General features: G+C 45.0%; 1 protein-coding gene across 3 annotated transcripts; it reads right to left on the bottom strand.

Moving 5' to 3' along the window:
- Positions 1 to 338: 338 nt before the first annotated feature.
- LOC139387456 (neuronal tyrosine-phosphorylated phosphoinositide-3-kinase adapter 2-like) lies at positions 339 to 27321 on the bottom strand. 3 transcript variants are annotated; one of them, XM_071133640.1, is made up of 7 exons: positions 26577 to 27321; positions 22995 to 23198; positions 13397 to 13719; positions 9249 to 10328; positions 6023 to 7066; positions 5022 to 5119; positions 339 to 2848 (listed from the first exon to the last, which is right to left on the bottom strand). In XM_071133640.1, exons 2-7 carry the CDS (start codon positions 23171 to 23173, stop codon positions 2633 to 2635), a joined length of 2940 nt encoding a protein of 979 aa, XP_070989741.1. In that variant the 5' UTR covers positions 23174 to 23198; positions 26577 to 27321; the 3' UTR covers positions 339 to 2632. The 3 variants fall into 3 exon arrangements, with proteins under 3 accessions (XP_070989741.1, XP_070989742.1, XP_070989743.1); XM_071133641.1 differs by having other exon boundaries at positions 22995 to 23195; XM_071133642.1 differs by lacking the exon at positions 22995 to 23198.

The raw sequence follows: 27321 nt of genomic DNA, 5'->3' as shown, positions 1-27321 counted from the left end.
ATGAAATAGTTTCCTTTCGTTGCCCGTGTCGGTGTAAATATTCATTTTGTTTGTTGGTGCTGATAACAGTGGTGCTCTTATGGTTTTGAATTTGCTATCAAATTGTGCTATGCCATGTTTGTATTGCAGATAAGTAAAAGTTTTTTATTCTTTAAAAGTTTCATCCACAAGAACAAAAATCCCTTTAAATCATGTTGTGATTTACAGGGACCTTTTCCATTAACTTTACCAAGTGCCCTTTGAGTACTACAATGTGGGTTACTATTGAAAAAACATATGTATCAGAGTAAACTGCAAAGACCAAAAGCACAATCACATATTCCACCAGGAGTCCGAGCTCTTCCACAGCGGGTTGAAGTTCATATTTATTTCTATCGACAACAGAACCCATGTGACAATCAGCATACAGTACTTCATTTTCGCAAACATTTTTTTTTTCTTCTTTTCCTTTTTAGAAATAAGACAGATGACTCTGACAGTGCTGTGCTCTCTCTACCTTTCACAGTGCTGTGCTCTCACTACCTTTCACAGTGCTGTGCTCTCTCTACCTTTCACAGTGCACATATTCTATACAGACACAAAAGAGATTGTACATCGTTATACATTTCAGACCCGCGCCGACCAACTGTGTGGGGCAGAAAAGTTCATGTTTACAACAATCATTTCAGAGTTGACCTGCATACAGTGTAGCTTGGCACACAGTAACACACACTAACACACACTCACACACACATACAGGTATAAAGGACTCGGTGGGACCTCCGTGTTGATTTCTCAATGGAAGTGGTACTGCACTGGCTTAGCCAGTTAGGTTGTTCATGCTACTCCTAGGTTTCCTTTCCTCCATTCCTGTAGGACTGCTGCTCATGTCTGCCAATGAAAGGACAGATTTGGGGATCTAGCCATTTATTGGTCTCTCACCCATGTTATTCCCCAACAGCACTACAGTACACTGCACCTTAAACAACCTCAAAGGGATTCATCGCTTGATGTAGGACCATCCCCCAACACAGATCTATAGTTAGAATACCCAAATCCTAACCTTAACCTAGGAGATCATTAAGAAATCTGGCCCTGGAGCAACTGTTAGAGGCAACTCCTGAGTCACCCATGACTTCAGTCACACCCCTATTGCCCATGCAGGTGCATGCTGGTCTATGGAGGACAGGAATAGGAGGGGGGGTACATCTAAAACAGTTTGGCAATGTAGACATTGCATTACTTACGTGCAAAAGATAACCTCTTTAGATGATGTAGAAGGTAGAGGGGGAGTGGAGGGGTAGCTGGACATGGATCCAGCCTAATTGAGTGTGATGGAGGATGATGGGTAGTGCAGTTTTTCATTATTAATCTTTACTTTACAAAGCCTTGATCTGTAGGCCCTTGTGTAACCCATATCCTTATACTTGGGCAGAGCTGTGGCCACCCTATAGGTCCTTATCATCTGATCCCTAAAACGGATGCTGCCAAGCAGCCAATCACAGGGGACAATGCGTCACAGACAGCCAGTCACGGATGACGGCATGTCACAGACAGCCAATCATCTGCGATCATACCACCCAGCCAACCAGTGATAACGTATTACATGGCACGGCTCTACTACTCTACATTTTACCCAAAAATATATAAGCACATTTTTCCAAAGTTATTTCTCAAGCAAGTGCATAATATACACATATTCTGCCGTAAATTTAAGTTTTTGTCTAAAAGTTCAGGCATGGATTGTTCAGGCTGGTTGTTGGTGTGGATTGAGTTCCGTATCTACTCTGTGGGAAGATGCCCTCAATGTGCCTGGCAGAGTAGGAGAGCTGACCTGTGCCAGCTATTGCCACCAACCCATATTAGATAACCAACCCTTGCAAAGTGCAACCTCACCAACAATTTACCTCAGCAGGCTGGTTTGGGATAATAGGTTTGTCCTTAGGTTTATCTCCCTGACCCACCCTCGTTTCTATCTTAGTGTTGTGTACTATGTACATGCTAGCCAATCCATCTCATAACAAATAAATCCTTGTCAAAGGCTCTGACTGACTACACAGCTTGTAAACTTACAAACTGAAGCACAAGATTCCTGACCTGTTCTAGGACTAAGTATTGTACATACTAGAACACATTGGCCCAAGGGCTAATGGCAACCAGAGCCATGTATTTAGATCGAAATATATGGCTCTGATAGTCAGAATATCCTCCATTCAAAAGAGTGCTTTTGAGTACTGGAAATTCATTGAGCATTTGGCATAAATAATTATCCGTGATAGATTATGCTTTAAAATGTAAAATACCAAAACGAAAACGTAAAAGAAACGTTGGATTGCTCTACATCTACATAGTTTTTGCTGCTTTATCCCTTTTTGTTTAGAAAATATTTATTCGTACTAAGTATTTTACATGGAGTCACTTGAAATAGAAAAATATCAAATATCACCAGTGATGATGAGAAAACATTACAACCTGAACAAGCGGAAATATTGCTATGGTAACCACCATTGTCCTTTGACATCAGCGATCCCCTCCCTGCTCTTATTGGCTGCCCCTGACCCCCGTGATGCGGAGTAGGCCAATCAGTAGGCACAAAGTCTAGATGGGGATTGGGCATGGGGCCAAGTGGGTTATAGTTAATCATTGGTTATAGTCAGATGGCTGTGTCCCAGAACACAGTGGTCTGTGTGGGGTACGGGGGCGGCTGGATCTTTTTGGCCCCGTTGTTCTTCTGCTTGCACAGGTTCCTATCCGGGTGGTTTCTGTCTGGTGGCCGCTGCCTGGAGCGGATCTCCATGCATAGGGTGCGCTTCCTCTCGATCTGCTCCAGCATGGTGCTGTCCCCACACATCCACGGCATCTGGGGTACCTGGGGAAAAGTGGAGAAGAGCAGTAGGCAACCAGGGAAAGTAAATCAAGCACTTCCCAAGAATGAAAGAAAACAAATAGATATTGATCCAGGTCTGCGGTAGGGGCCAATCTTTTTTATTTGTTTATTTTTTTTTATTTTTTTTTTTCTCCACCTTTTTTAACCAGGTAAGTCAGTTGAGAACAAGTTCTCATTTACAATTGCGACCTGGCCAAGATAAAGCAAAGCAGTGTGACATAAAAAAAAACACACAGAGTTACACATGGAATAAACAAACAGTCAATAACACAATAGAACAGTCTATATACAGTGTGTGAAAATGAAGTAAGATTAGGGAGCTAAGGCAATAAATAGGCCGGCCATAGTGGTGAAATAATTACAATTTAGCAATTAAACACTGGAGTGACAGATGTGCAGAAGATGAATGTGCAAGTCGAGATATTATATATGGGGATGAGGTAGTTGGGGGGGCTATTTACAGATGACCTATGTACAGGTGCAATGATCTGTAAGCTGCTCTGATAGCTGATGGTTAAAGTTAGTGAGGGAGATATGAGTCTCCAGCTTCAGTGATTTTTGCAATTTGTTCCAGTCATTGGCAGCAGAGAACTGGAAGGAAAGGCGGCCAAAGGGGGAATTGGCTTTGGGGGTGACCAGTGAAATATACCTGCTGGAGCGCGTGCTAGGTGACCAGTGAGCGGAGATAAGGTGGGGCTTTACCTATCAAGGACTTATAGATGACCTGGAGCCAGTGGGTTTGGCAACGAATTTGAAGCGAGGGCCAGCCAACGAGAGAATACAGGTTGCAGTGGTGGGTAGTATATGGGGCTTTGGTGATGAAACGGATGGCACTGTGATAGACTGTATCCAATTTGCTGAGTAGAGTGTTAAAGGCTATTTTGTAAATGACATCGCCGAAGTCGAGGATCAGTAGGACAGTCAGTTTTATGAGGGTATGTTTGGCAGCATGAGTGAAGGATGCTTTGTTGCGAAATAGGAAGCTGATTCTGGATTTAATTTTGGATTGGAGATGCTTAATATGAATCTGGAAGGAGAGTTTACAGTCTAACCAGACACCTAGGTATTTGTAGTTGTCCACATATTCTAAGTCAGTGCCGTCCAGAGTAGTGATACTAGGCGGGTGGGCAGGTGCGGGCAGCGATCGGTTGAAGAGCATGCATTTAGTTTTACTTGCATTTAAGAGCAGTTGGAGGCCACGGAAGGAGAGTTGTATGGCATTGAAGATCGTCTGGAGGTTAGTTAATGCAAAGAATGGCCAAAAGAAGGGCCAGAAGTATACAGAATGGTGTCGTCTGCGTAGAGGTGGATCAGAGAATCACCAGCTGCAAGAACAATATCATTGATGTATACAGAGAGAATTGAACCCTGTGGCACCCCCATAGAGACTGCCAGAGGTCCGGACAACAGGCCCTCCGATTTGATACACTGAACTCTGTCTGAGAAGTAGTTGGTGAAGCAGGCGAGGCTGTCATTTGAGAAACCAAGGCTGTTGAATCTGCCAATAAGAATGCGGTGATTGACAGAGTCGAAAGCATTGACCAGGTCGATGAATACGGCTGTACATTATTGTCTTTTGTCGATGGCGATTAAGATATTGTTTAGGACCTTGAGCATAGCTGAGGTGCACCCATGACCAGCTCGGACACCAGATTGCATAACGGAGAAGGTATGGTGGGATTCGAAATGGTCGGTGATCTGTTTGTTAACTTGACTTTCGAAGACCTTAGAAAGGCAGGGTAGGATAGATATAGGTCTGTAGCAGTTTGTGTCTAGAGTGTCTCCCCCTTTGAAGAGAAGGATGACTTCAGCAGCTTTCCAATCTTTGGGGATCTCAGACGATACGAAAGAGAGGTTGAACAGGCTAGTAATAGGGGTTGCAACAATTTCGGCGGATAATTTTAGAAAGAGAGGGTCCAGATTGTCTAGCCCGGCTTATTTGTAGGGGTCCATATTTTGCAGCTCTTTCAGAACGTCAGCTATCTGGATTTGGGTGAAGGAGAATGGGGGAGGCTTGGGCAAGTTGCTGCGGGGGGTGCAGAGCTGTTGACCGGTGTAGGGGTAGCCAGGTGGAAAGCAAGGCCAGCCGTAGAATAATGTTTATTGAAATTCTCGATAATTGTAGATTTATTGGCAGCATATCTCATTGAATTACCTGTGCCTCTGGTGCTTGCCTCTGTGGGGTCCCCAAGGGAGAGGGTGTAACTGGGGCAGAGAAGGAGCGGCCATACTTCGGAAGTGCTGGTTTCAGTTCTATAAAGAGGGACAATGTATTTAAATTAATACATTTAGCTCACTCTTTTAATAGTTTATATGCAACAAAACTAAAAGTTATGGTGAAGCAATACACAGTTATAAGCCTAATCACAATCTCAAACCCTTACCAATCATCTCTCAGCATGTTTTATGTCTTGTCTATAAGATAACACTTGGAATCACATTTCATTTTATGTTGTGTAACCTAGGCTTCTAGCTATTTAGACTACAGTGTGTTTCAAAGGGCACCTGCACCTTGTCTCAGTATTCCCGCCAAACCAGATTAAATCACCTTTCTTGAGTTTGAAACTGCACCCTGATGAGAACAGTTGGCCTAGGTAAGTTTCTTATTTTGTGTGAAATGTGTAAAATTGTGTTTGTTCTTTTAATTTTCAAACTTTACTGATATAGTATGAAATATTCTTATAATTAATTCAAATTGTCTTCAAATGACAATCAAGGTGACGGACAATAAGCTAATTAAATTAGCCTAGCAAGCTAGCTAACAAGCACACTCAAAATATGTTTTATTGTCACACACACCGGATAGGTGCAGTGAAATGTGTTGTTTTACAGCATGTGTCAAACTCATTCCACAGAGGGCCGAGTCATCCGAGTGCCTGCGGGTTTTTACTCCACCCTTGTACTTGATTGAAGAACTACCTTTGTTTTATGTACATTTTAGTTACCCATGTAACCCAGTCAGAGAATGTTCAAATTGTTTGATTATGGATATGCTACTTGCATGTTATTGCAATCAACAGTATAGCATCTCTAAACTTTGCAGATTATTGTGCTTGATGAAGACATGTTTAGTGCGTGTCAATCATTTACCACAGTCACTTCCTGGTGTCTGGTTGTGTTGAGCTGCATGTGCAATTTAAATGAGGCTATCCTCACCTGTATTGCCAGTTCCCAACATCATTGGCGGACTGCCAGCAGGTCTTCCATGCCGAGTTGGTGTGGCCGTCGATGACTGTTGCCCTGATACACCGTTCTTCTCTTGTGCTTTTGATTGCTCAAAGTTGTAGGTCCCCCTATCTCTGCTATCACGCCTGGGCAAGACATCTGAGCTGTAACCCACCCGGTCTTTGTCGCGCCTAGGATCTACCCCATTGGCACTCTTGCCATAGCTATCGCGCCGGGGGGGCAGTTCTGAGCCATTGCAGCTTCTGTCCTTGCTGTCACGCCTGGCTTCAAGTCCATGTCTGGCGGACTCTTTGATGTCCTGTCTGGGTAAGAGCTCCATTCCATTGTAACTTCGTTCTTTGCCCTCTTGTCTAGACTCTAGGCCGTAGCTCGCCCTGTCTCGGTCTTTGCTATTACGTCTGCACTCAAGGCCATTTCTGGGTGAATCTTTGCAATTTTGTCTGGGTAGGAGCTCTGGTGGCTGATCAATTCGTTCTTTGCTGTCATGTCTCGAATCCATTTCGTTCCTGGTTCGGTCTTTGCTATCTTGCCTGGGTAGAAGTTCCGGTGGGTTCTGGTGGCTGAGCCTTTCTTTGCTGTCTGGTCTGGACTCCACACCATTCCGGGGAGAGTCTTTACTGTCCTGCCTTAGTAAAGGCTCCATGCAGTGGACACTTCTGTCTTTGCTATTGCGCCTTGGCATCAATTCTATGTTATTGCAGCCCCTGTCCTTGCTGTCCCGTCTGACAGGCGGGGGCTCAATACTAGTGCAACCCCTATCTTTACTGTCTCTTGTCATAGGCAAGGGCTCCACACTATTACAACCCCGGTCTCTGCTGTCCCGTTTCATAGGCAGGGGTTCAGCACTGCTACAGCCCCTGTCCTTGGTGTCGCGTCTGTGAGAAGACGACTCTTTGCTACGTTCCTTACTCTCCCGTTTGGACTCCTTGCTCTCCCGTTTGGACTCCTTGCTGTGACTGTGCCGCTCCTTGCCGTCACGTTTGGACTCGCTGTTCGGCTTACACTTGGACTCGGCTATAACAGAGGAGGAACACAGTCAGACACCAGAAAATACCAAGTTTCTTTAAGTCCCTAGTTATTAGTTAGGCCTAGTGGTATCTACTGTTATTTCCTAGGAGAAACACAGTCAAAAACCTTAAAATGCCAAGTTCCTGCATGTCCTTACCAATTAGTTAGTAGTATATTCTGCTACTTCAACACAAAATAACTAGTAAACATAACCTATATAAAAATGAACAATTTTATTAAAGCACTGCACTAACGCTATACGGCCACTTGGTTTCACCCATGCGCTGTGGCTGCTATGAACCACTGGGATGAGACAAGGTCCTTTTGCCTGAATTACCGGGAAATGCTGTTGTTTCATTTGACAGATGTCATGGAGACATCCATGATGTGAATTGCATAGATACTATTACCAATGGTAAAGGCTCAGTAACCACTTTCAATGCATTCTTGTTTAACACATTTATTTGCTGTTTTAATCTGTCATATTTGGTGAAATATTTCTAAAACAATGCAGTACGTATACATGGCAATTGTAATGTTCTATCTCTTTCTGCTTGTCTCTCTCTATTAGGCTAAAAGACAACACAAAACTGTGCATCAATAAGACATTACTGCATATGCATGAAGAGGACAGAGCCAACAAATGATCCCACAAGCCAATTAAAGCTAAGAAATACACAGAATTTGCATAAAAGGCTAGATGCAAACATTTGCCAGAACCACCAACCAATATTTCCTACATTCAGAGAAGATTGTGGTGTTACAATTCCAGGAAGTCAGCATCTGTCATAGATTGGGGCTTCTTTCTCTCTCCTGATTGGTGACTGTGAAGCTGTTTCCCTGATTGGTTCAATCTTTACTAGCTGATTGGGCCTCTCTAATCAGGTGTAAATGTCTTGGTTGTCTCTTAGGAAGCCTACTGCTGCTGCACATGATCAGTTGGAAGCTGGAGTGACCTGTGCTGCGATTGGGCCACTTCCCCACAGGGAGGGATGCTGCAAATAAGAGAGGATCCTTCTTCTGTTGCTATGACTGGGTTGGAGTTGGTGGTTGCTATGAAGCTCTCGGAGTTAAGAACAGATTGACACATGCCCAGTCATTTTTTATGTATAGCCCGAGATGGGTTCAAATGCACTCAACCAGTGGGAATTCCCCCATGGAGTTAGTTGCTATGTTAGATCTCTCTCCAAATCATCAGCCAATCTGATAAAAACCCAATAACACACTTCACTGCTCTTGTGACCATAATTAAGTCCTGGATACCTACACACAATTTACTCTTTTACAATTTGTAATACAGTATTGTGTGCATATGCAATGAATAGCCTATGTGGTTTCAAACACAAATTCATATTTTATTCCTTTGCATTAGGTCCATTTAAATTTCAGGCCATGTGTCAACAGGGGTCATTCATTAGGAGGAAATCAATGGCTGAATTATGCATACAAATTAAATAAATAAATCCACGATTGAATATAAAGATTACAGGATGCATGACAAATCATGAATATGGAAAACCGGTTCTGAAGTTTTATAAATATGTATTAACCTCCGGAGTTGGGTAACTATCTGGATTCACCATTTGTGCAATTTTGGAAAAGTACTGCACAGGACGCATTGGCCTCCTGTGTTTAAACATGTTTACATATTTAAGAGTAATGCTGTGCGGTGGCTTAATGCCACTGCATGGTTTGAGAGGCATGCCGACCGCTTTACTCCCTAATCCGGGCCAGATTAAATCATATGATCTGTATCAATCTATGTTTGGTGGGCATAGATTAAACGGGCTCACGGAGGAAATGCTTGCAAAGAGCCACAAACACCCACCGCAAACATCAGCAGCAGCATCTCCTAATTTAGTGGGATTGGAAGTTGTTTAACCAGATGAAAAGGGGTTTACATTAACGCGACACTGATGAGAACACAAATAAATCATTTCACAAAAAACTTGAGCCATTGCTGTAGTTTGTGCATCAATGTGTCAACAAACGTCTCAAATTTACACTGTGTGGGTTATGGCATGGCAGTCAGTTTGGATCAGACTGGATAGTGGATACCTGTGGAGGAACAATTTTCTTTACTCTACCTCTATGTTCATATTAACTGATTCTGCAACTAGATTGACAAATAGATGATGTGATGCGTTGATTGACTGATTGATTGACTGACTGAATGATTGACACTCACTCTCCCCGGGCTCCTTCGACTTCCTTCCGCTGGTGTTCTTCTTCATCATGTTCCTACCGGCGGTGAACAGGTTGGTCAGCTCGTCCAGGGGGCTGGTCGGTGTGCGTGAGCGCCCCGTCGACACGTTCTGCATTGACCCATGCAGCCTGCCCCCGGCAACGCAGTCCTGGGGTGGCGAGCCCTTTCCGTGGGGCGTGGCAGAGGCACTGCGCGGCAGCCCGCCTGGAAAGGGAATGGGGGCGTCGAAGGGTGGCGCACGCATCAGGCTGAGGGGAGTTAGGCAGCGGCCCATGCTGACGGGCGAGGGGCAGGCTGAGTGGCTGCGCTGATAGCCGTGGGTCGAGGAGGCCGAGGACTTGTAGAGGGTGCAGGGCAGGGGCGGGGCCGACGAGCGACCCGACACGGTCAGGGTGGGCGTGGCGGTCAGCTCCCGGCGTAGGTGCGCCAAGGGGGGCTCGGAAGAGGAGGTGGGTGACTTGCTGTAGGCACCGGGGTTGTCCATCATGGGCAGTTTGGTCAGTGCATCCAGAGGTGTGAGCGGGGACTCGTCTGAGTTTGGCGAGCACTGGGCTGGTGAAGGGGGGAACACCAGGAGAGGCGGCCGGTGGGTTAGCAGGTTGGGGAAGGGCGCGGGAATGTCGCAGAGGGGGATGTTGCGCGGAGTGGAGCAGCGGCTGAGGGACTCAGGGTCCAGTGGTGCCGGGGTGGGGCAGGCGGAGCGGCATCCCGGGGGGTCCCAGCGGTAGTCCATGTCATCCAGGAGGGGGTACTTCATCTCCTCATACACCGACTCGTCCGGCTCCTCGTCCTCACTCCTGGGCGCCTCTGTTTGCCCCCCGCCCCCAACACTGGCGCCCATCTCGATGTAGACGGGCTCATCCGAGTCGGAGTGGTGGCTGGGGCTCTCGTCGCTCGGCGGCGAGGGGTTGTGCTCGCGCTCCGCAGAGGGGGAGTGACCCTTGCAGCCTCCGTGCTTCCTGATGTAGGACTCATCGAAAGAGGTGCTCAGCTGGGTGTTGGGATTCCTCCTGGGTTTGGGGGGAGGGACCCTCTTGCAGTCTTCGCCGCAGCCTTGTGGCGCTGAAGGAGCAGAAAAACAAAACGTGTTAGCCATATCATAGTAAACCTTCCCTGTATTATTACGTTTTACATGTCTTTGTTTTTAGGTCAGATATACGGCAATGTAGTAGTTAAGTGTATCTGAGTCAAACTGTGTGGTTTTTTTTCAGGTTGGTATGACGTAGCGTTGCAGTGACTCCATTTGGGTCTTGTATATCACAGCCATATAGAGACAGGTGTTCCTTTAGGCTAGATATGTTCTGGTTACAGTATATTGTAGCGCAGAGAGAGAGAGAGTGTATTTCTAGGTCAAATAGTGTAGTGTATAAGTGCGTCCCTTTTTCCCGTTGGTCAGATGTAAAGTGGAAGATAAGAGCTGGAACATGTCTCCTTCAAACTGCAGATTTTACACCTTTAATAATTCAGACGCCAGATGGTCCAGGCGCACGCTCCTCTCTATGACTCACCACCGCCATCACGACACACACACACACACACACACCCACCCACAAACACACCATTCATCCCTTTGAAATCTTTCATGTACAGTACATCCATAACCTCAACCCAACCTCAACATATTTACATTCATCGTCTCTGAACTTAAATCTCTCCCTACTACACACACAGGCAAAGGGCAAATGTGTTGTTTTCCTCCAACAAGTGTACATAAAAACACAGGTTGTAAATTCAACAGGGCTTTATATCCCGGCACCATTTTCTCAACCAGATGATAATAGCATATATATATATACTTTTTTTTGTCAGTTGAACAACTGAATGCATTCAACTGAAATGTCTCTTCCGCACTTCACCCAACCCCTCATTTGAGCACAGTCAGCTGTGGTTCAGTGCGTGTGTGTGTGTGCGTGTGTGTGCGTGTGTGTGCTTGTGTGTGCGTGTGTGTGTGTGTGTGTGTGTTTTTCAATTGTTGATGTGGCTATGTGTCAGTGTAATTTGTGTCTCCGCACTCGGATGTGTGGCCTGTTATTACTATCATTATGCTAACTGGGTTGCATGGTGGATCTTGAGATCTGTTTCACGCACAGATGATGAGTTCATCCTCCCCCGCCTCCCTTCCCCCGCTCTCTCGCCCCCTCCCCCGTAGCGGATGTGTTTACCCACACCCCCTCTCCTCCTAGGGGAAAAGGAATCTAGGTCAATCGCTCCTCCTGAATGAATTCTGCTTCCGACTGGCCCCTCCCCCCTGCTCAGCGCAGAGCCTGCTCCGGCTCACGCAACAACCCTTCTTTCTGTGATGGACACCCCCACACTCTGACGGCGATTGGCTGGGACGCCTTAGAGCTCAACCGTTGCCGCAGCTTCATTGGCCCTCGCTGCCTGCCGCTGTTCTGATTGGCCGGGCTACGGGGGGTCTTGTTTCTGTGGGATGGTTGCCGTGGTGCAGAGGAAGATCTGTGCGCACACAGTGATCCCCTCCAATCTGAGACAGCCAGGGCAACTCCCTAACCAACCATCACATCGGCACACACGTCAAACTGCAACGCAGTCGAATGCGGCCGTGTATTCACCTTTAAGTCTCTCACAGCCCTTTAAGACTAGAAGACTTTAATAGCCTGTTCATTTCTTCACTTGTGGTTTCCTTGCTTAGCAGGTGTTCTTTGTTTCTGTCAACAAACAAAAAAATGTTTTCATGCTATTTGATATAGGTCTACAGCTGAACAGTGATTGAATTTATGGCTCTTATGCTCTATTGGTTTTACATCCCAGTATCCACAAGGCCACACTACTGATTTTATAGTGAATAAAGTTCAAACAAATTATATCTGATTAGCGATGGTTGCATGTCGATCCATTCAAATATACCTTGTCTCTGCTTACATTTTCTAGTACAGTAACCATCTTTTTCCCAATGTGTCCCGCTTCCGTCATTCGTTTCATTAATCTGCTTTCCTCTGAGATCTGCTGTTATTATTAAATTCAGGGGAATTGCCGATTGCATGCAACAACGACTTACAGTGACCTCTGACACTTTTTCCTCACAACAGACGCAGAGCGGATCACTTTTGTCTACCTGGTGAGGATTCATGCTAGAGCCGATCACAAAGTGGATAAAGGCTAAACGAGTCACACCAGGACATAAAATTCAGATCTCTCCGGATGTGACCCATTCTCGGAGCACATTCTCGTGCAAAATGTAAACTGGATCTTTGTGGGCTTTAAGGAGGAAAACGGATGAGCAGACACTGTAGAACACAGATACTGTAGGTTGCACATGCTGTGGGGAGGCATTTTCCAAGCGGTTAGCTTTCGACAGCTCATCAAAAAGGAGACCGGTCACTTTGCACGCACCCTTCCAACCTCCTAAAGCCTGAATGAGTTACTAGAGTCAGGTTGTGTTGCTGTGAAATCCACAGGAGGTCGGTGGCACCTTAATTGGGGAGAGTGTGCTCGTCTTAGTGGCTGGAGCGGAATAGGTTGAACTGTATCAAATACATCAAACACACGGTTTCCGTTTCGGACATTACTAGTCGTTCACCCCTCAGCAGCCTCCTGTGGTGAAATCTCAAGCGGGGGGGGGAATCTAACACTGCAACATGTCCGTGTGGGGAGGAAAAAAGTATGATGAAAAGAAAGTCTGTACGCACATCTGCCATCCAATAATAGTGGAAAAAAACTGGCCGACTGGGCCTACAGAAACACCATTCATGACCGTCAGGAGCAGTGAGATTGAATGACCAAGCAGAGCCTCACTCACCAGAAGCCAATGTTCATCCGCATTGCTACACTCAACCTCATGTACACTCACTGCACTCTGGCTTGTAAGGGCTCATTCAGTCCCACTGCAGTGGATGGTCATTTGTTTACGGAGTGTGGGCCAAATTGTGTTGTTGTTATGTAAAGTCAGACAGGAATTCTGTACAGCGCTGTCACACATAAAACCACTCAGTGCATATTGTAGTGTAGTGTTTCTCAGAGTGTTTCTCAGGTCTTGTGTGTTTGTGTAGTTGTGCGCCGGGTAGTATTTTTTCATAGTTGTGTACTAAGCCCATGTTGCCTTAGCTACGTTGAATTACAGGCTATAGCTAGCTACTTTGCTTAGCTAGCCGTGCCATTCCATTACTTACCATCACAACTGTCCGGATTGGCCCTGCAGCCCCTACAGACCAAGGTGGGGCTGTGGTCCACTGTCTCAGAGGAAATGCTCAACTTGGTAGCCGGATCCCTCCTGGGTTTGGGTGGGGGCTGCTTGCGGGACGTGGGGCTGCCCACTTCCTCCTCCCCACCGCCATTACTGCCCCCACCCACCGAGTGTAGGGACTGGGAGCGCACAGCGAAGCCCGGCCCGCATGCAAGATAGGGGGGCACGGGCATGCGCTCCGGGGGGGGTGGCATTGTCATGGAGCCCATGCGCAGGAGCTTCCCCTCAGTCACCACCTCTTCGCCCGTCCTGAGAGAGAGAGAGAGAGAGAGAGAGAGAGATGTTTATGTTATGATACATAACTTCTGGTCTGGAATCTGATAGTATAGGTGCTCGTGTCATAACGCACGACGGTACGTAGAACTATCTTTGCATTTGACATAGAAACCATTTATTATGGATGGAAAACCAAGCAAATGTAACCACACTGAACACTATAAAGATGAAATGTATTGCTTTCAAATCCAAAATGATTGATCCAGAAATAAACAATAAACAATAAATCGATAAACAATAAATCGATCAATCTTTCATTCAAACAGTTGTAGTAAGTTACTGTGACAAAGATGACTCTATAAAGATAATTAGTCAACTTAAAACATCACCGATACATCAGTCCATCCCTCACCTCTGGAAGTTTGCCCTTTCACAAGGACTTCAACCAAAAATAGCACACAGAGGTCTACTTCAATGTTTGTTTGTGCACGTGGGTGTGTTTCCGCTTGCCCTACTCTCTTTATGAGTGCTCAAATGATGCAAGCGTCAACAATGAGAGCCACATTAGTGCCACTCAGCCGAGAGAATCTCTCTGTGGGTAGCCATTGATTTGTGTTTAACCCTGGGCATGGTTAGCTCAGCGCTCCCAGCCGCAGAGAGACAATGACACGATGGAAGTCTCCCCACTCCGGCCACCATCGATCCCTCTTTAAAAACCCGGATGATTAGCCTGAATGGAGTGGTTCATGTGGCAGAATGGGGCTTTAACAGTCACAGGACTGTAGAGTTGATTTCTGACTCTCTTACTGCCAGATGGTGGTAACTTTAGCTTCATTTCAAGTACTATTTTTTTTATTTAGAAGGTCACCAGCAAACAGAATATATTACGGCGAAAGTTTAAATAAAGTTTGGAGATGATGAGGTGGACAAAAATAGGAAGTAGTCTAGTTGGGCGACCGAATCATTTTTTATTTTTTTGTCTTAGTTTTTATAGCCCTATATCATCAGATATTGTCAGATACGAAAATGTGTTGATTGTGGTACAGTATATGGTCAACACCTTGAATACATTTTTGAAAAATCAGAGTATATACCTGTAAGTCAAGTTGAAAAATGACAAAAGCAAATAGCCTAACAATTATTCTGTCTCCAACCACTAACCTACAGAACTTTTTGCACATGCACACACCCACTCACACAGTGGCCATTCAAACTACTGTGCATCATCTGCTGTGTTGAATGTGTACTTCCTCCCTACTCATGCATCTTTCTCTGTTGGTGCTCAACTACAACTCATACTCCTCATTGCACTGATGCAGAGTTTTCACAACGTCAGTGGATGAGAGTTGAACCACATGTAATTCAACCCTGATGGAGACAGTACTCCAGTTGCAGAGTGCCTCTTTGAAAAGGTTAGAAAATTGGAATGACCAAATTGTTTTGGAAAATATAGAATGAATGTTCCATCAAGACCAATTGGACAGAAACAGTGATGTTGACATATTAGTATTCTAAACCGTTTTTGTCCAGTTACTGTCATTGAGGGGAATCAATCATCTGCACTGAATCAGTTAGTTATAGGAAAACCAACCTACAACCTTTTGTGTTGTTGGTATCTTTTGGTGGTTTAGCCCACATTGTGGAAATTAAGTCCAAGAGTTTATCCATACATTAAGTCAATGCGTCAGTCAAAATACAAAGTTGGAAGATTATTGTGACATTAAGTGGCATTGTGTGCGTACAAATGCTTGAATGCATGCATGGGCGGGGGTGGGTGGATGTTTGCTTTTATGTGTGTGTGACTTTGCTGACTCCCACTGACTCCAAGCCAGCTGCTGAGCAGCAGGAGCTTGCAGGGTTGGGTTCATTGGTTAGGGGCTTAACTTTGCCTAGCAACAGGGTACCCACGGAAACCAGACACAAAGCCTGCTGCTGTCCAGCTCTGCACAACAAACGAACAGATGAGAGACTACAACTCCCAAGTCCTAAACCTTGATCTGTAGTTATTAAAAGGAAAAATCCACTCAAAACTATTAATTCCTAAAATTCACAGTGTTAAATAACACTAATATGTGAGAAAACTTTTTTTTTGTGAACAAATGTTTAATTTTATTGTTATACTAAGATTGTATGCAACATCTGAAAATCGTTGTGGAAAACTGTTGCAGATCAAGTCGACTACAACACACGCAATGCTTTCTCAATGGGCTGGCTGACTAGCAAGCTAGGTAGCTAGCTAGCAAATGTAGCTACACACAATAATACCAAAGTCAATATCAGCATGTGAAGTAGCTAGTTAGCTGTAAAATCGCCTAAACAAACGGCACTATAAAATGTAGGAGTCTACAATCTCACCATGTTCAATCTACAGATCAGTGTCCCTCGCAGAGTCTGATATTTGCAACGGCCTTGCAATGGCACCATGCAATGCACCCTGGACTGAAGAGGCAGACAAATAGGAGACATGTGGAGGACCCACTGTTAAATGACACATTCTCGAGGTAGGAATATTGGAGAAATATTCGAAATGGCTCCCGCGTTATGACATCAGCCAGTATTGAAATCTAACATGCATGACAAACGTTTTTGCAATCAGTCTAGTGAGAGCAGCTTTATCGCAATGCTGTGTCATTGCGAATTTTTGCATGCTTGAACGGCAATAGCTCAGATACACATGAAGACATGAAATGACCCAAGGAATCGATAGAACATCGCTCAGAGATGTAGCATTCAAAATGGGTGACTCTTTCCTTGAACCTGTAGACCTCCCTTGTGTACGGCTATATGACACCTACCCTCCTCCAGCTACCAAACCTATCACACACCACCTGAGGGTTCCAGGATCTCAGGTTATGAATCACTGCAGTGGATCGTGCCAGTCACGCACATGATGGAGGTAGCATTGAGCTGGCATTTTCAAGACCAGGGAGGGAAAAATCACACAGCTCTCAGTGTGTATTCCTGGTCATGCCTTGTGCCCAGGGGAGCTTGGCACCAGCTGATGTTATTGTAGCCTAGAAGATAGTGCCTGTTTCAAACACTCTCTTTGGTACTTTCTTATTCTTTTTTTTAACCATGAACACACTAATCATGGTATCTGAATGGCAGGAGTTATTATTTTCCCTATGTACACTGTTAAAAATAAAGGTTCAAGTTGAAACCAAATAAGGTTCTTCAGGGCGATGCCATTAGGCAGGGCTGCCCAACCCTCTTCCTGGAGATCTACTGTCCTGTAGGCTTTCAGTCCAACCCTAATTTATCATATCTGATTCAGCTAGTTAAGGTCTTGTTGAGCAGCTAATAAGTACAATCGGGTGTGTTAAATTAGGGTTGGACTGAAAACCAACAGGAAGGTAGATCTCCAGGAAGGGTTGGGCAGCCCTACCATAAGGGAACCATTTTAGGCTCTCTGAAGAACCTTAAATGGGATGGTTCTTTGAAGAACCACACACACTTAACACCCTATTGTTGAGAAAAATCTGCATATTTCTCAGTGTGCCTTTTAAGTACATTTTTGAGTTACCAGTACCACCAATAACTGTGTTTGCTAGTGACAGAGACATGGTTGTTGCATTCATACATTTTCAGTCCTGTGGCCTTCATCATGTGAAATCCTAAGTGAATGAGTTATCATTAAACATTTATTTTTAACACAGCATAATTCATAAGGCTCATTTTGAGACCCTAGTTTTACCCTAATACAGTAGCCTGAAACTCATGGTTTACAGGCCACATCAGGCCTGAACGGCACATTATGCTATTTTGCAAAGAGATGTGTAAATCCTATTGGAATCCAGGAAGCGAGGATAGCCAGCATTTGCTTTCAGAATGACTGCCAGTGTTAGGAAGACTAAGATATGAGATTATATAAAGTGGAACAATAATTTCAGTAATGGGTGCAATAGCCTCAGTCCATAGTAACAGATTGAATTAGTTTACAAAAAATGTATGGTATTTATATTTGAGTAGAATACGATTAATTAATCAATTGTGTACATGCAAAAACATAGATATTGAAACAAACAATTCTTAAAATCCACCTGCAGTAGAGCATGCTGGGAAATATGATAAGGATGGGCATGGTTTTGGTTCAACTTTGGTTATTGTCACCAACACTGGAGTTATTTTACACCACTGAGTGTTAATTTAACTCTTTACGGTGTTAATTTATCTCCTGAATCAACACAAAGAGTGTTACACAGAAAAATCAACACCAGTTAATAACTCTTTGGGCTGAGATCCCGCTAACGAGATCGATATGACAATAGCCAGTGAAAGTGCAGGGCGCCAAATTCAAAACAACAGAAATCCCATAATTAAAATTCCTCAAACATACAAGTATTTTATACCATTTTAAAGATACACTTCTTGTTAATCGCACCACAGTGTCCAATTTCAAAAAGGCTTTACAGCGAAAGCTAATCAAACGATTATGTTAGGTCAGAGCCAAGTCACAGAAAAACACAGCCATTTTTCCAGCCAAAGAGAGGAGTCACAAAAAAAGCAGAAATAGAGATAAATGAATCACTAACCTTTGATGATCTTCATCAGATGACACTAATAGGACTTCATGTTACACAATACATGTATGTTTTGTTCGATAGAGTTCATACTTATATTAAAAAATCTCAGTTTACATTGGCGCATTACGTTCAGTAGTTCCAAAACATCCGGTGATTTTGCAGAGAGCCACATCAATTTACAGAAATACTCATAATAAACATTGATTAAAGATACAACTACTATGCACAGAATTATAGATACACTTCTCCTTAATGCAACCGCTGTGTCAGATTTTTTTTAAAACTTTACGGTTTTTGCCTGCCATAGGAGTTCTGTTATACTCACAGACATCAGTCAAACAGTTTTAGAAACTTCAGAGTGCTTTCTATCCAAATGTTTGGATAGTTTACTCTGGGCACCTTATTCATCCAAGCTACTCAATACTGCCTCCAGCCCAAAGAAGTTAACACTGGCCAATTTTCTGTATGCTATGAAAGGGACACATCTGCAGTCTTCCATATATTTCAAGAACCTTTAAGAATTCCCGAAGAACTGTAGATGTCCCGTCAAGAAACCTCCACTTAACTCAAAGGTTCTTTATCGGCTAAGAGTTCCCCAAGGAACCATACCAGCTGAGGAAGAACCCTTTAAGAACCTTCATTGTTTTCAGTATAGTAAATCAAGTGACGAGTTGTAGCTTTTGCTTTGAACTCATAAACGATGCAGAAATGATAGGCTAATGTTATAACATTATTGTTTTTTCAGAATCATTTGTTATTGGCCTAGAATTGGAAAAACTTTATCCATGCAATGTGGAAATATGGCTTCACTATAACATGGTGGTACTTAATTCATATACTCTGCAGAAATGACAATAATAATGTAATCATAATCAGACGTAATAATAATTAAGCTCTGCTCGCTCACACCCAGGCGTCTGCAGGAAAGCACCCATGAACATTAACACATACAGAACTGTGTATGTACCAGGTGTGTAACTGCTGGAGTGTATGTGTGTGTTATTTATAGGATCTTTGCCCAGTGATTGGCTGGAACTTAGACCACAGGTGCACAAGGAACAGTTGGATGAAGGGTTGTCGTCGGGCAGTTCTGGCTCTGTGTCAGTAGGCTACTTGAGTCTATGTGACATTGAATGCACAATAAGACACCAAAAAAGAACAGAACTAAGTTTGTGTGTGAGGTTTGCTGTGCATATCAATCTCTGTGTGTGTGTGTGTGTGTGTGTGTGTGTGTGTGTGTGTGCGTGCGTGAGTGCGTGAGTGCGTGCGTGCGTGCGTGCGTGCGCACCTGCGTGCGTGTGTGACAATACACACTGAGTGTTATGGACAGACTTTTCCCTTACAATTAATCTCACACATAAACCCAATTATTTTGTTTGTTGGTGACATATTGCACATTCCAAGTCACATAGAGACACAAGTAGACACAGAACCAGAACTGCCCGACAACAACCCTGTGCGTGTATATCCCTGTGTGTGTGTGAATAACTACTCCTTCAGATACAATGGAAACACAAGTGGGATGGCACTGTAGGCAGGAAGACCCTCCTCACTCAAACCAACTTGGTGCTCTGATTGGCCTGCGGCTGTTCCAGCTGTCACCAGGCAGAACACATCTCCTGCTAGCGAGCTCTCCACACTTAATCTCTTTCTAACAGGTTTCTTTTCTCTCCCCCTCCCTCTCGCTCTCTCCCGTTCTCTCCCATTCTCTCTCTCCCATTTTCTCTCGTATATCTCTCTTTCTCCCCCTCTCTATCTCTCTTTATTTTTGCTTCTCTCTCTCCCTCCATCAGTTACTGTAAAAATGGGTCGTCTCATTGACCTACTTATAGGCCTCGTCCAAAATCCAGCTATTTTTTTTTATACTCTTCCTCTAGCTACTGTGTATTAATATTTTACATTGACAACAGCTGAGAGACGGATAGAAAGATATCAGGACACTAGATAGCACTTTCCTTAAGGCAGCACCTCCCTTGGAATGGGTACAAAATTAGGATGACATCAGACTCGCTGTCGGTGTGCTAGGTAACTTTTGCTGCAATGTGTTTATTAAGTGAAAAGTTATATGAGTTTCTTGTGCTCTCCACAGAACGTTTCGTCATACGACTGGGGGGGGACCTGGGACTTTGTGCTTTAAAACGTGCACTATAATGGTTTCTCAAACAGAACTTGCTCATAAACGCTACTCGTGTAAACGGTGCGGTGCATAAGAAACATTGCAAGTGCAGAGAACATATACAGTTAATGAATGGAAAAAAGTTGCACTGCTGGCCCCTACTATAATATTACGAGTCAACTGTAGTTGATGTCAGATTTACTATCAGAAGAAGACACTAAATGGCCAAAGCTACACATACGCTGCACATACCTGACACTCTCTACAACATTTGCAGAGCTTAACAGGTGAAAGCAAATCAATGCCGTACAAGGCTTAAAGAGTGATAACTGTTCAGGTTTGGAACACATTCCCTAGACCTAGAAAATGTCGCAAACACTTGTAGAATGAGAATCTGTCGAGGAACTCTGCTACCACTGTTAACATGTAGCATTGGAAAGCACACACAACCAGACGCCTCTCTATCCATCTGCTGTCATGTCTTTTATGGGCGAACCACACACTTGCCTCCACAGCGCCTACTTGTTCACACACAACCAAAGCACGCCGGCTCCACGTGCTGCCCATGTCGTGCAGCCACTTCCTATTCGCTCAGCTTTCGGATGCCACGTGGTGCCGCTACATAGCCCCAAGTAAGGACAACCAGTCTCCTCTGCCTCACTTTCACCTGGACAGAGCATGAAAGAGGACGCAAACATTTGCAAGACACTACTGACTATTCCAATGCAAATTCCAATGCTTTGTAGGAGTGTTTGTAACCACTGTATCAGATGACTGAAATTACAAACTCTCAGTTAGTAAATAATATTATGTACATTATATATGACTGGTTTTGAGTTTTGGCCCAATCTTCCATCATTAGCCAGCTAACAAATATAGCCTATAGTTCTGTTGATAGACCCTACATTAAAAACAACCTTAAACCAATCACACACTTAGTGCATTTATGTCCAATAGTGAACGTGGCCTCATCCATCAATTTTATGATCACAATCTCCCTAAATCTAGCCTGGTCCCAGATCTGTTTGTGCTCCTATGGTTGTTGTCATCTGTTTCTGCCGTCTTGCCAAGTCCTATTGTCGTTACCATGCCAAACAATGACCATAAGGGTTGGCTGTACGGCACAAACAGATCTGAGACCAGGCTACCTTAAAACTACTCTCCATCAAGTGGAGCAGGCAGGGACGACCTCTAGCCAAGGACAAGTCCCAAATAAGTCAGTAAATGATAAATTAACTCTACTCCGTAGAGAGGCCCGCACCGACCCACTGGCACCCCGAAGTATAGCAATATGCCATGGCTTAAGGGACACACACACACGCACACACTGTGAGCTCTTAACAGAAGGGACTGAGGACATGTTACACAGCCAAGACACACACACGCGCACACACGCACGCACAAAAGCACGCACACGCAAACCCACTCAAGAACCACAAACAGTACACACATCCTTTCCTCTCTGTTGTGTATGGAAACTCAACAGTTTGACCAACGCAGTACAAGCCTTTGCTCCAAATCAGAATAGCACACCATAACGCCGGGCGGAACACTACACAACTTTTAAAATCCCAACATCGCTGAGCCTCTCACATTAAACGACCGTCTTTCCTGTTGTGTTTTTGCATTGCCGATGTAGTGGTGTGCACCATGCACACTAAACGATGTGGCGCAGACGTGGGTCACACACGATAAGGTTCTTCCCTTTGTGGTGAGGATTCTCGATACCACGCTGTCTCACTAAAACAAGGATGTGATTAGATAGCTAGAACGAGCCATGGCTCAAAGCAGCCTCATAAACGTTTTCAGTCAGACATTCACGCGTGTGATACAGAGTTGAAATATCTAGCCAATACATTTCGAATTGAATAACATTGTGTGTAAAGAGCGTGTCAGAGTCATTTCCCCTGCTCGAGTGTACACATTCTGGGTGATGCGATGCAACGTCATCCTCTCACTGGCTACTGCAGGTCACAGTTCTCAAATCTTGTTGTTGCATGTCTCACACTACAAGAGCGTTGCAGATTTTGTGCCGATAAATTCAAACACGTTTCCAAATATTGGGACGTCTGAGACTGCTCAAAGACGGGTCAAAGCCCTCAGATTGCGTCTCTGACTCGTTCACATGAAACGAGTGTCGGTGGCGGCCGCGCGCCCCCAAGTAGTCAACAACATGGGGATTTTTGTCTCCGATCTCAAAAACGTTGGGGCCAAAAATCACATAGTGTACACTCAGCTTAAGGAAATGGAAATCCGAAGGCCCCCTTGAAAGATTGGACAAGGTGCCCTAAAGGGCTCGTTTGGGCCAGTTTCATTGTCTTGGAGGCTGTAATTGTAATTGTAAGAGGTCCGGGGCATCGGCAGCCCAGTGCAACTTAAGCCTGTGACTTTACAAGCATATCACGTATAAGTGAATCTATATATAACTGTATGAGCATGCAGTGTGTGTGTGTGTGTGTGTGTGTCTTCAGGTGTATTATCAGATGCATGACTGTCGTTGATGCTTTGTTACACGTAACGTTAAGTCCTCACACTAGTATGGTGTGACATCTCACGTCTATAGACAAGCATGACGTGCCTGTATATTTGTATCATTTCTCAAAGCTCTGCGGCCCAGGTTATGGAAGGAGTGTCCTGTAGGTGTGCGTACACATTTTTAAGTCTCCTACCTCTTTATGGCTTCTTCCTGTTTTCTCTTCTTGTCGTTCTTCTCCTGTAGGTAAATCCTGTTCCTCTCATTCCTGGCGTGATCCAGGTTCTGAGAGACCAGCCCGCTGTAGGCTCTTAGTCCGCTATCTTCAACATACTGGAGAAATCGCAGAGTTTCTTCCTCTTTGGAGCTCATCATTCTTCGCAAGCGATCCGGCAGCCTTCTTCGAGAGGAACACAGAGTAGTGTTAATGACAAATATGGTATAGTGGGCTCAGTGATGTTTACGGTGTCTGGTGGCTGTGTATGGGTGGGTTTTTTTTTTTGCTTATAAATGGGTTGTTAGTATTAGTGGTAACAGTTGCGTCATGGCTGCGACCACAAGTTTCATCATTATCCCCCCTGGAGCATGGGAAACGTATAGTACAAACGCACAACTCTGAAGGGGCCCCACTGTCTAGTCGCCCTGATAAATGGCTTCAATGGATCAAGAACTTACGGATGAAAGAAGGAAAACAAATGACACACAACCGAATGACAGTAGCCTTAGGCTTAGGACGAAGCAACATACAGTACTGAGAAGTCCTTCAACGTCACGTACTACGCATACAGAATATCAGGCATTATGCTACTGATTGCACTCATGTGCATTCCTGTGGTTTGTGCTGGATTTACACGTAGAACTGCTGCGGTTCCTGATCAAATAATCTGGCTTGTGCTTTTGCCTGCTTCTCCACAAGATTATTCTTTATAAGATTCCTCCACAAACAGTTGTGCGTCACAGGCGAGCTGCGTGAAGGAGAATTGGGGGAAAAAGAGCCTCTTCCCTGATGGCTGCTCGACTGTCAACCCCTTTGCTTTCGCTCAAATGAGAGGAATGGACGGTGAAAACAGCACTGTTTACAGCCACATCCAAACGCACCATTGAGCATCTGAGGATGGGGTGTGCGATTCAGTGTGCTCGTAGATGCAGAGTGCACACTGTGCATAGATGCTGTTTGAGAGGGAATGTGTGTGTACCGGTATGTGTGTGTGTGCAACAGCACAGTGCTTCCTGCAGGAGTCTGTAGCAGAAGAGAAGAGAACGCACACTTTTATGTAGGTCAATGTTTTCAGATAAGCCTAAGAGACTCGTGCTGTTTATGTGTGAGCGGCACTGAGTGGACTGTGTGTGGAGTGGGGGGAGGGGACCTGGGGGACAGTGTGTGTGTGTGTGTGTGTGTGTGTGTGTGTGTGTGTGTGTGTGTGTGTGTGTGTGTGTGTGTGTGTGTGTGTGTGTGTGTGTGTGTGTGTGTATGAGCACATATGCATGCATGCGTGTGTGTGTGTGTGTGTGTGTGTGTGTGTGTGTGTGTGTGTGTGTGTGTGTGTGTGTGTGTGTGTGTGTGTGTGTGTGTGTGTGTGAGACTGTCTGTCTGCCCATGTGTGCATGTGAGAACGTGTGTGTGTGTGTGCGCGAGTGTGCGTGTATGTGTGAGTCAGAGAGTTTGGAGAGCAGCCAAATGGATGGCATGGCTAACTTAGAAAGACCAGATAATTGTCTGGCACACTATACCTCTACTGTCTGTCTGTTCTGTCTGTCCATGAATAACCTCGACGTTGGGGTTAGTGAGTTTAACTGCACGTGGGGCAGTCTGTTCCGGTTTGCTCCAGAGACCACTCATTTTTAAAAGGCCCCAGTTTTGAATCAGGGTCACAGAGAGACGAGAGACAGACCTAATTTACAGTGCTGTGTTTTAGCTTGTGGCTGGAGCGCTACAGTTAATGCTGCAGAATTGCATCTCATAGTTGAAGTTTATCATTGATGCACAGGGGCACTTTTGCATCTTTTTCTGAGTGACGACCCTCTACGCTGCATCTAGTGGTTGAATTTTGGTCCATGTACCACAGTTTCAAAGCGCAGTGGTTTCATGAAGCTGGTGAAGCACTTTTGAAGCCCACCGTGAAATCTCAGTGTTGAAGTGATGAGTGGACATGTTAAGTGGATGTGTTCAGTGCAGGGGGGGGGGGGGCAACGCAGGATTCAAACACTGCTGGAGCTGAATTAAGCCTGCCTCTGTAATCCCTGTAAGCCTGCAGCGCTGTGCAGCGCTGGGATCAGCTTGTTTATCACACTGTTTTTCAGTCAAACCTTGCAGCCCTGTTTCTCCTCCTATGGTCCTGCACAGTTCATCATCTCTTCCCTTCCTTTCACCTCTTTCTTTTATCTTTTCTCTCGTTTAAAATCAGCTATATCTGTTGGAGATGCTCTCTCTCCAGTGCGTGCAATTTGTTCCTCAATCTTTTCTCTTAAAATGTTGTTTTGCAGCCCCGAACCTAACCCACATCCTATCTTTCCCTCACTACGCCTCACTTTTTATTGCCCTCCCCATCCTCTCCTCTTCTTAGGTGACATTGATTGCAACAGTTGGTCATCCAAGGCAGCCTTTTCTCAAAACGGGATTGAAAGTGGCACACTACGTCCGTATCTAGGCAACGGTGGCACTGGGGGTATGGGGATATTCTCGAGCGGTGTCAAAAAAAATTGCACAGCTAGCTCAGTGAAAACCATCCCTCATCATATAGAGGATCAGGTAACAAAGGTGAACCCTATGAAATCAATGGCACTGTTTGCTGACGACACAACAGTGGTAGACCTGATCACCGACAACGATGACAGCCTATAGGGAGGAGGTCAGAGACCTGGCAGTGTGGTGCCAGGACAACAACCTCTCCCTCAATGTAATCAAGAGTTTCAAGTTCCTTGGTGTCCACATCACTGATGAACTACCATGGTCCAAACATACCAAGACAGTCATGAAGAGGGCACGACAATGCCTTTTCCCCCTCAGGAAACTCAAAAGATTTGGCACGGGTCCCTAGATCCTCTAAAGGTTCTACAGCTGCACCATCGAGAGCATCCTAACCAGTTGCATCAGCGCCTGGTATGGCAACTGCTCGGCATCTCACCGTAAGGCGCTACAGAGGGTAGTGCGTACGGCCCAGTACATCACTGGGGCCAAGCTTCCTGATATCCAGGACCTATATACTAGGTGGTGTCAGAGGAAGGCCCAAAAAATTGTCAAAGACTCCAGTCACCCAAGTTATAGACTGTTCTCTCTGCTTACGCACAGCAAGCAGTACCGGAGCGCCAAGTTAGGACCAAAAGGCTCCTTATCAGCTTCTACCCCCAAGCCATAAGACTGCTGAACATTTAAACAATGGCCACCCAGAGTATTTACATTGACCCCCCCCCCCCCCCCCTCTTGTTTTTACACTGCTGCTACTCGCTGTTTATTGTCTATTCATAGTCACTTTACTAATTACCCTGACTAACCTGTAGTCTCGTTATAGTTACGTAATTTTCTTGTGTAAATTTGGATTAAATTTTTTACTTTTGTTTATTTAGTAAATATTTCCTTTATTTATATTTTCTATATTGCTGGTTAAAGGCTTGTAACTAAGCACTTCACGGTAAGGTTGTATTCTGTTGTATTTGGCACATGTGACAAATACAATTTCACTTGATAGATTAGGAGAAGGTGTGTGTGTGTGTGTGTGTGTGTGTGTGTGTGTGTGTGTGTGTGTGTGTGTGTGTGTGTGTGTGTGTGTGTGTTACTTACAGTGGAGCTGTGTCCCTGCTGACTTGAGGGCCAAAGCGGTGTTCTCCAGGTGAGTCCAGTGCGAGCCGCTGAACAACTCGGACAGATCCTGGAGCATCTGTGCAGAATTCCACTTAAATCCACAGGGAGGTCCAGTAGCCATTGTACGCTCCCGACAGTAAGGCTTGCTCAGAGGAGTACTCCAGGGCAGGGGCAGTGCCAGCAAGGCCGGTGGATGCCCAGATCAGTGCTCCCTCCCCTGGGTAGCCGGAGAGACCCAAGCCCCCTGTCCAAACGATGCTAGACTCCAACCCAGGGGCCAGCTTCACACTCATCTGCACATGCTGCAGAGCACGGAAGGAGGCAGCAGCACTGGACCAGACCCTAATAGCATCACACACACATCCTCACTGACAAACAGACAGACACAAACAAGCCTCGCACACACTCCTCTTGAGTTGCAGCCACTTTCTGCAGAATGAATTCACATGCGTTGACTAGTTCTTCGTGGTTTTTTCTGTCTGATCAGATGAACCCTCGGCTTTCCAGGTGTGTGTGTGCCACAGGTGCAGTTCGTGCCCGTAGTTGAAAAGAAGAGCGGTGTGTGTATGTGTGTGTCAGGGGGTGTTCAGTCGGAGCATCCCTCCACTGCCTCTCTCATCCAAACAGAGCTCCTCTCTGCTAGCCGGAGCCACAGCAGATGAGTCCAGGCTTCAGAAGCGTGGATCACAACACAAAGAACACGCCTACTCTACCTTCCTCTCTC

Source organism: Oncorhynchus clarkii, chromosome 28 (genome assembly GCF_045791955.1).
Source record: "Oncorhynchus clarkii lewisi isolate Uvic-CL-2024 chromosome 28, UVic_Ocla_1.0, whole genome shotgun sequence".
In the NCBI taxonomy this organism is placed as follows: domain Eukaryota; kingdom Metazoa; phylum Chordata; class Actinopteri; order Salmoniformes; family Salmonidae; genus Oncorhynchus; species Oncorhynchus clarkii.
The sequence above is the reverse complement of the archived record's forward strand: the minus strand, read 5'-3'. Positions and strand labels throughout refer to the sequence as shown.